The sequence below is a fragment of the Nanorana parkeri genome, unplaced genomic scaffold (genome assembly GCF_000935625.1).
Source record: "Nanorana parkeri isolate BGI_ZX_2015 unplaced genomic scaffold, ASM93562v1 scaffold1510, whole genome shotgun sequence".
In the NCBI taxonomy this organism is placed as follows: Eukaryota; Metazoa; Chordata; class Amphibia; order Anura; family Dicroglossidae; genus Nanorana; species Nanorana parkeri.
Window position 1 is genome coordinate 174,182 of NW_017307778.1, and position 9,915 is coordinate 184,096.

At 41.2% G+C, this 9,915-nt stretch overlaps 1 protein-coding gene across 1 annotated transcript in view; it reads right to left on the bottom strand.

The window, feature by feature from the left end:
* Positions 1-1,992: 1,992 nt before the first annotated feature.
* AKAP1 (A-kinase anchoring protein 1) overlaps positions 1,993-9,915 on the bottom strand; it is a 14,438-nt gene continuing 6,515 nt past the window's right edge. Inside the window, exons 6-10 of the mRNA XM_018570335.1 lie at positions 6,422-6,572; positions 5,629-5,696; positions 4,508-4,581; positions 4,058-4,123; positions 1,993-3,266 (exon numbers count right to left, since the gene is read on the bottom strand). Coding sequence (XP_018425837.1) covers positions 3,204-3,266; positions 4,058-4,123; positions 4,508-4,581; positions 5,629-5,696; positions 6,422-6,572 — 422 coding nt within the window. The 3' untranslated portion in view covers positions 1,993-3,203. The remainder of the gene's footprint in view (positions 3,267-4,057; positions 4,124-4,507; positions 4,582-5,628; positions 5,697-6,421; positions 6,573-9,915) is intronic.

A 9,915-nucleotide genomic window follows, 5' to 3' on the forward strand; every position in this document is an offset into this window, starting at 1 on the left:
ACTGAGCAGAGAGCAGCAAAGAGGACAAGCAGTGTGCTGGAAGCCACCAACTGGCCGCATCATAGAGAAGTGGAAACTTAATCCTCCTGTCCCATCGCACTCCTGACCGGCCAAAAACCCAAATCCAACTGGGTGGGTGCGGTAGTGACAACGGATGCCTCCATAAAATGTAGATAGATGAAAGTAGTCACTCGCACTCCATGATATTAAAGTCAATAAACAGCATTGACTTTAATATCATGGAGTGCGAGTGACTACTTTCATCTATCATAGAGAAGCGGGACACTGACGATTGTCCCCGTTATAGTGACAATCTGTAGTACACTGTTACAGTAATTATCTCCTGGGCACCACAGTGGTGATAATCTGCAAGGCACTGTTGTAGTATTGTGCTGGGTACTGTTGTGGTATTCTCCTGGATGCAATTAAAGTAAAAAGCTGCTGGTGCTAGTGTAATATTCTGCTGGGCACTGTTGTAGTAATTAGGGATGCACTGATATAATCGGCCACCGAAACTGGCACTATGCCAAAAGTGCCATTTTCTGGCTGATACAGCGGTGCATCCTACTTTTTCTTCCCTGCTGGGCGCTGCTCGGTCCCCAAACGGGGAGTAATGAAACTGACAGGCTGCCGAGCGCTGCAGGAGAGAGCTGTGAGTGGCCGGCGTCTCTCTTCTGGCACCGCTCAGCCTCCTATCAGTCGGGCAGAGCGGTGCAGGGGCGGAGACAGCACGCGCTGTCACAGGAGGCTGAGCTCTCCTCCCTGCTCCGCCTCCTGTGACAGCGTGTCAGGAAGGGGAGCAGTACAAGCACTCGGCCATCACTGAGTGTTTGTACATATGTTAACGATCTCAATTATGAATGAATGGGAGTGATCTATATCACCTCCTGTTCATTCATGATTGTGGTTATAGTAAACACACAATGTCCTCATGTTATGAATGAACAGGAACACTCAGGAGGATTCCTGTTCATTTGTAACAGAGGATACAGAAAAAAAGAGGCTTGATGGCTCTGTGTCCTCAATCTCTTTTTCTATTTTAAAAAGGGAAATATGAGGGGTCTGTTTAGACCCCCAAATATTTCCCCAAAGCACCTAACAGTAAAAAAAAAAACGTATTTTAAAAAAAAAATACATTTAAAAACATTAAAAAAAGTTTATAAAATAAAATGTAAAAAATTAAAAAAAAATTTGGTTTCGGCTTGACTTTTTTAATTTCGGTTTTGAAATTAAAGTTTGTAATCTGTGGGAACTGTCCATTTACATCTGACTCCCCATAGACTTAACATGGGTCCGGTACGTTTAGTTTTTCTCCTCCATTGCAAGATGGAGGAAAAAAACTAAACAAAAAAAAAAAAAACTGTATAGACACTGATGTCACGACAGAAAAACATTTTTAAAAATAGATGGCCCTTTGATTTAGAGACACACACATTTATCTTATTGGTCGCTCAAGCACTTGGAACTGGAGCTTAATTGTGTGTAAAGACCTTGAGAAAGTTGTTTAAAGCATTCTGAAAGCTTTTCAAATGCGTGTACACGATGCTCTTCAGACTAGCATTCATAAATCTGTGTGAACTAGACCTAATAGTTTATGGAACAAAGGGTAAAAGGTGAAGAAAACTGGACTTTCGTACTGACCAAAAACTGCTTTGCATTCTTCATACTGCAATATCTATACAGTTGTAAACACTGCCAAGTAGATCTCAGATCATGTAACATTATGACTTGCACAAAAAACTATGTAAAATGGTTGCAGTAAGTTGACCCTTCCATAGCACAGATTTGACACATGAACATACAGCTATACTCTGTATAAGCATGGCAGAACACACAGTTGGTTTATCACTATACATGCACCATGCCACTATCAATTTACCATACTGACAGCATATATTTAATTCTATATATGCCATGGAGTCAAGGCTTTTGTAGGACAAACCAGAATAAGACATTCAAATAAGAAATCACGATTCATTCGGTGGGTAATGCTTCTTGCTCAGTGCTTTATTTAATTATTATTATAATTTTTTCCCCCACCCATTCACAAGAGGTTCTTGAGAAAAATATGCACTTTACAATACTTTTCCACTGGATTTATATTAACTTTTACAGGTTTAAAAATCCATTTGTCATGAAATAAAAAAAAGGGCACACCAATGCAATAATTCGTTTTCTTACTTTACATTTGTACAAAGTAGCAAAAAATGAACAGATCGCAACACCAGTCTATATGGCAAATCGAAACGCACATGTTTGTGCACAAACAAACCTTTAATATTCAGTAATTGGGTCAGTAGCTTTAAATTCATATCTTATTCAAGGCAACCATAGTCATCCACAAAAGATCAATGTATATGATCTTGACAGATATTTTACTTCTATACCCTATGCAAACAGGTGTAGCCTACTTATCTGCCTAAATAGGCCAGAAAGAGCTTTACTGCAATGTCTACAAACAGGATTATATACAGGACAACATCTGCCCATAGCTAAATGTCACTTTCCATGATCACAAATGAAATATTTTAATTGTGGAAAGATCTTGACACTTCATTCTAAATTTGTAAATGCTTTGCGGGTTTTTTCTTTTTACCCCCCCAATAGCAGGGTTTGAATTAAGGCACACTGGCCTTTAAATGCATTTGTGCAACAAACTGGTTTGAGCAAGAGTGTGGAATTTGTGACTTCCCTTTTTTTTTTCCAGTGTTCTGATACAAAATATTACAGTGATTTCATTTCATATATTTACAAAAATTTGCAAAGGTACAAAATGATAAATTACACATCAGGCTTGGCAAATAGGATGTTCAAGAGTACAATACACATTATGCACAATTTAGGTGAAGCCCATTTAGTTCTAGATAGAATCACATTATAGTGGAATAGTTCATCTAAACTTGCTCTAGTCATACAGACCAGTTCCCGGATGAATTCACGATGTATATTGTGCTATTAGAAGTGTTGCATCTCTGACAATAACTCATTGAAGAGGCATTTGGTGTATGGCAGTTGAAAACTTACATTTATGTATGGCTTTGTGGTCTGTTCTCTAAACAGACTATTGCTGTGAATTTTCACTGCCCAAACAACCAAGCCATCAGATGAACATGATGAGAGTTGATGTTTAAGTTATATGAACAATCTCAATGCCAAGCCTAATACAGTACAAAATTGATTTGCTGAAAACGGTGCTTAGACTATTAATAGCCGTCTATCCATTCAGCGAAGCCTCTTTCCACAAGCGACCTGTTGACCGACACCATCTGTAAAATTGGAAAACAGTTTACAAGCTAAGCAATTATAGGCACACTGCAAAATTGGTCAATATAATGTTTATGAAATCACATTATACTAACTTCTATCTTGGAGTTAAGATACATCTAGTTGAACGTAGAACTTCATTCATTGTTAATATGTGCCATGGTTCAGTCGCAACAGGTTTTCTTGATATTGGCATAAATGTCCCAACCCCAGGCTGTATCAACTTAACCTTAGAAAAAGCACTGAGTAGAGGGAAATCTTGCTTATTGGGCTCACAGAAAGCATTAAATCCTAGCCCAACTCCCATCTAGAACTTAAATAGATGCAAGTTCTAAATCATTTTTTTCAGTGTTTGGTTCTCTCTGTATACAGATTTCTCTTATTTTTGAATCTGTTGCAGAGTGTTTTACCCAGATATCCTGCCAGAAACACCACTTTGTTGCAGGCCCACAACACTGAGCCACTACCTAACAATTAGCAGCAGCATTGTGAGCCTGCAGTGTGTAAGGTAGTATGTGCATGTAAGCAGGGGGACTCCAGATGGAATGCAATAAAACCACCACAAAAAGGATTGAAAAACTTATTTTGTTTCCCCCTCCATAGGGGGCTCAGAAGCCATGCTGGTCCCAGGCCACAGGCGGGTTAGCAGAGCCTGGAAAACTCAGCTGGAGGGGGAAGGCGGCACACGTGTCCCATAATGGTTAAGAAAAAAAAAAAGCTTACAGGACAGACATATATTTTTATTAGACAAAGATGTAAAACCCACTAATCTGTACTTATTTAACAATCTTACCTCATCTGGATTTAGGCGCCATAGTTGGACAAGTGGAAGCCTAGTCGCTTCATCATAATTTGTAACCTGTGGAGAAAAGCAAAAGTAGCATGACAGAAAAATAAGGCGGAATAATTTTAAAAAACCATACAATTGTAGAAGTCAGCTATATAACCAGGCAATATTCCGAGAACCAAAATGTTATGTGCAATTGAAAACTTTTGAATTCATTTTAAATACTAGCAGTCTCCAGCAAAGTAGTACAGTATATTAGATCCTGAGGCTCTTTCAGGGCTGGCCAAGCCATATTTTTGGAGCTAGTGGCTATATAATAGGAGGGGCCAACTTTGCCTCCATCACTGCAGCTCCTAATAAACTGCTGGGATGAATACACTGCTGGGGAAAAACATCACACAATAGCATCAACATTTTATACATAAACAGCACACAAAAAAAAAAAAGTTGCATCACCTGTGTAAGCATAGGTGCACCTCTTGTTAGCTCCTTTACAGCTGCATCGGCTTCAGCTGAAAAATGATCTTCATCTAAAAACAGAAATAACCAAGTTTGAGCAGTAATACTAAAAAGGTAACTTTTTAAGTTATAACAAAACAAAAAAACCCTTAAGACCGGCCCATTAAATGAGATTTTTGGACATATTATATAAAGGAGACCTGAAAAGTAAAGTAGTCCACAGCATCCAGATTCCATCAGTACTTGTTCTGCTACAGCAGTGGAAAATTGGCACTTCATGTTTTATGTGGTTCCAATAAGCTTGTGTATAAATGGTTATAGACTTTATGCAGAAACCAGTACTGTATGTACCATACTAAAATCTAGTCTATTTCAAGAACACTTAAGCCCCCTGGAGACAGCTCTTTAGGACTCACTTGAAAAGGTTCTTGGATGGTATATAACCAGACATTGAAATACTAGAATCACCGTGGACAACCTTATTTTGCCCTTATTAAACAAAGTTTATAAAAAATAAATATCTACAAAGTTAAAGTCGAAAACAAAAATGTAATATACTACTGCTCACAAATCCTTAGATATGGTGGCTGCATTACTTTCTTAGCTTTATTTTCACCTGGTGATCCTTCTAGTAACTCTTCCTGTCGCAAGATGACAGCACTCACTCACCATAATGAGCCTATGTAGGGGCAGCGTTGTCACTCTAGGCTGCTCTCCTGATTTGGACCACAAAACACCACCAACTGTCTGACACAGGGAGAAGAGGGGTTGTAGTTTACAGAAAATAGCTGAGACGGCTGATACCATTGTTTGCAATGTTTCAGTACAGTACACATGAAGTTACTGCACTTCTGACAAGATCAATAGGTATTTTTATAGAACTTGCAGAAAACATGCTAATCCTTAAGTCTAAGGACTGGTAAGCTGCAATGTAACAGACGCTTGTTATTGAGTTTAGATAAGACTTTAAATGAAAAACAAATTAAGTACGTCTTGGAGTTTCATTACCTAGCAATAGGTTGCCTTGTTATAGAGCCACCCCAGTAAAGCTTTAATTTTATTGGCATATTTGAATTCTGAAACAGAATGATCTGTTTTCTTGTAAACTTCTCACCCACCTCCTAGTGGAATTACATTGTCCAGAAGAACCTCTACACCCTGGAAGGGTAGTGAAACGAAATCGGACCTAGAAATAAGACAAGTTGTCAGATAATTGAGCAGTCAAGGCAGGTTAACAGGTCAACTACAAAACTTTGCACTCAGCTACTAACCAGGCAGCAGGAACTAATTCTAATATATATCCAGAACAAAAAAAACGAATAATGTGCCACGCTCACAAATAACCTGCGATTCTTATCTACAATGCTAAAGCTGGCCATGCACCTATTATCTGCAGATTATCTATGGTCAGATGGGAAAAGTGCAACAGATTCCTTCATAAACCCTAAACTGTATGGCTGGAGGAATCTCCCACTAGGCCAAGCTTCAGTATCTTGCTAGTCGGCAACGATGGCTGTTAAAATACCTGAACAATCTGATTGGATGCAGGCATTGTTCAGGTGTTTTGAGAGCCAGAGGGGCCGACTAGCAAGATACTGAACATGCGCAGCTCATTGCAGAGTCTCAGAAGGACTCTTGCCCAGACAAAGCAACTTCCACGTGCAATACACAGGAGCCGTCATATCTGGCCCTGCCCAATCAAGCTGCCGTAGACTCAGAACCCAGAAGAAAACCAGAACAAAGATGAAAGTTCCAGTGAGGGGAGGAGAGCAGTGAGATTGCTGGAGGGGATCGCTCTGACAGGCAAGTCTGCCATAATTGTGCTGATATGCTGTCCAGTACATTAAAATAGAACCTTTTTTTGGCCATAGTTCTCTTTAGGGTCACAGGAGGACATTTACTATGACTAACCTGATTTGTCTGAGGGTGTTAATCTTGACTCTATTGTAGCCACCATAATCCACATAGAGGATCTCAACTTCCTCAGTATCCTCAAAGTAGGCCATTACTTGTGCCCTCCACCAAACACTGGGTCCAACAGGTGCCGCACAGAGAATCCCAACTATAAAAAGAAATTGAAATGTTAAATTCTCTTCATGATGGGACAGGCTGCTAGTCACTCTTACTATAACCACTGATAAACCAAAAAAAGTAAAATATTTTCAGGAAATGCATCGAGTTATTTTTACACCTTTAAAAAGGGACATGGTCATGAGAGAATAATGGATGCTGCCACTACGGAACTCTCCTTTGAGAATGCCAATTCCCCTGGCTGTGATTCAATAATTTGACCTCTGCACTGTCAGTTGCTGATCCAGAAAAAGTATAGAGAATTATTTCTGTCACTCCATGCTTGTTCTGGGACTCTGACCGAAACCTTCCAGTCAGGCATCTATCATTTTTAAAAGAAAATGTCTTGCCAACCAGCAATTCAAAACAACCCTTATAGCCTCTGGCTAATGCGAGATTTAGCTGCTTATCCAGTTATTAGAATCACATTGATTTGTTTGCTTAAAATAAGGTTACTGCCAGCAAGTGGTTAAACCTCCCAGTAGCAGAGAGATGTAATCATCTGGGTATCTTAAGGTGCACCAGTGCTTAGACATCAAAATGTTCCTAAAAAACATTGAAACAGCTTTAAATCCAGCTTTCACTGTCCTCTTGCTGCATGTAGTTCAAAGTAATTTGGTTGTAACCCCATGCCACCGATTTCTGCCAGTCCAGCCACTTAAGGGGTTCATAACACGGAGTCTGGGTCAGTCTTCCCAATCACGTGATTGGTTGTCAGTCACATAATTGGGAGCCTGCCCCACCGGCTCCTGAAATAAACCGTGGCTAGGAGCCGTTGAGAGCTCAGTCACTGTGCTGGGAGCGCAGAATGAGCACCAATCTTAGCACAGAGTAGCAGAACCAGCTGAATGTAGTATACAGTCCAGTGGGAAGATGTTAAAAATGAAAATAAAATAAGAACAAAGTTAGCTTCACTTTAGAAGCCCCTGCTTCTTTACAATGCTGAAAGGATGACAAGATTCTGCACACTATAAAAAATAAATAGGAAACGATATGTAATTTCAGTGCCTCTGTTGGGACATTAATAGGTTTAAAAAGATTAATTTCTCCACAATGCTAACAGCTTCAGAGGTGAATGAGGGCTTGTGATTACATCACTTGCCATAGATGCTGCTCCATATTTAAAAGTTCTAGTTTCCAGTACAATTAGCTGGTCCCCTGAGCACTGGCCCCAATATCCTGTTTTAGGGTAGCGCCTTTCCCTCATAGGTTCCTAAGGAGACACACACGCTAGTGAGCGGTGTGTCTCCATAAACACATAGGCACAGCAAGGAAAGTCTCTCCCCTGTTCCCGAGTCCTTCCTTCTCCAAGCTTGTATACATGGACAGCTGCTGCAAACTCCTATCTCCCTTTTGATCTTGTACGCAACAGGAAGTTCAGGGAAGCTGATGGAGTTAGAGCCAGCTGTTTCAAAACGTGTACTGAGTGCATGAGCAAAAATTAATACTTTGCTGGGCAATGTACAATTTGTTTGATCTGGGTTCAATATTGGGGAGAAAAAAAAGATTGAGAGTTTACTATTTTAAGTGTTTTCAATATTTGAAAGCATGTAAAGGTTTTTTTCATTTAAAAAAAGGAGAACTATGAGGTGAGTGCTTTTCACTCACCTCATAGTTCTAGCCGACCTGTGACAATGAGACTGTCACAGGTCGGCTCAGTAGATCGGGGAGGTGAGCGAACACATAACGGCGTTCGCTCACCTCTCGATCCTGTCACTGCTCTCTGCCGTGACGGGGGGATGGTTTCCCCCTCCGATCCGCCAGCGCTGACTGGCGGAACGGACAGGCGGAACGGACAGGGTACAGCTGGCTCTGGCTCTAGATAGGCAGAGCCAGCTGGGCGGATCCCGGCACAATTGTCGGGATCCGCTTCAGCGTCTCAGTATACTGCGAGCAGCAGCTCGCGGTATACCACGGTGTCTCAGTATACAGCTCGTGGTATACGGAGCCTAGGGCGATGGGAGGATGCTAGTTTGTGTCCTTCCGTTACCCTAAGGAGAACTATGGGGAAAAGCCCTAACCCCATAGTTCTCCTTTAAGTTTTGGATAGCATAAGGCAAGATGAAAACTTCTGTTGGTTATTTTTTGCTGTCTCTTCTGTTGCATCTTCTGGACAGGAAGTGAAGAAATCTCAACAGAAAAGTGGAAGGAAATCTCCCTAAAGTAAAATAATTATCCCCTTGCACAGCTGTCACCCACAGGTGTTTGGCTTTGGAAAATAAACCCCAATCTCTTGTTCTGATAGCAACAGAAATCTTAAATGCCCTTTCACTTTGCTTCAGAGCCAATGGTCATCAGGACAAACAGAGCGAGAGCCTGTTCAAACCATTTCCATTGAGCGGTTTTCCTCCACACATCACGACACATGTATAGTGTGAAAGATTTTCTGTAGTGTGCAGAAAAATACAGCAACACAGATATTGTGTGAACAATCCCTTTCCTTGCCTCCGTTAAAAGTGCTACAAGTGCCACCAGCCTTATAAAAATTTGATATTCTGCCTGTGTCTTCCACTGCGGTTCCATCCTCCCACAGACATTCAGTGCTCCCAGACGTGCTGAATGGTGGAGACTAAAGCTGGCCATACACTAATATTTTCTTCATTCAGCCCACAGCTTGAACAAAAAATAACAGATTCCTTACAAGCGTTTATCGAGGAATCTCATACAGCAGCGGCCGCTTTCAGAATACCCAAACAGAGTCTGCAGCGCATTGCCTGCCTGCTCTATTCATGCGAAGAGTTTGATTGGCTCCTTGGATCAGCTAATCGAGGGATGCCAGCCGAGAGGGTGCCGACAGCAGCACCCACAGTTCGAATTTCAGATGGTTCTTGATGAACAATGTCTGGCCAGCTTAATAGAAAGAGCAGCAATGGAACAGAGGGAAGGTAAGATGCAGGCCACTGGAGAGGCGAGTTTAACAGATCTTTTATTGCTGGGAACGGGCCTTTAGGATTTTCTTCTACCCTGAAAGGGGTCAGCTTTACACTGGAAGCGGGTCTGACGGCTGAGCCGCCACCCGATCACTTCCAGGGGCCATTGAAAAGTGCCTCCCCTCGCCCAACAATCCGGCCTTGCGGGACCAGCATCATGGGTGTTGGCAGGTAGAGGAGGTTATCGTCTCGTGCACCAGAGTGAGCGATAATTCCAGCGCCAGTTAGTTCAATTTTTGGTTTGATAAAGCGTTGCACTAAGCTCATATGACAAACATTTGCAACTGCCGCCATTTTATTCTACAGGGCCTGTGCCTTCAGTAAATGTATAATTCTCAGGAGCTAAGTAATTTTCAGGCCTAAAATCTGAATGTGTGCAAAAAAAAAAAAAAAAAAGAGCATTGG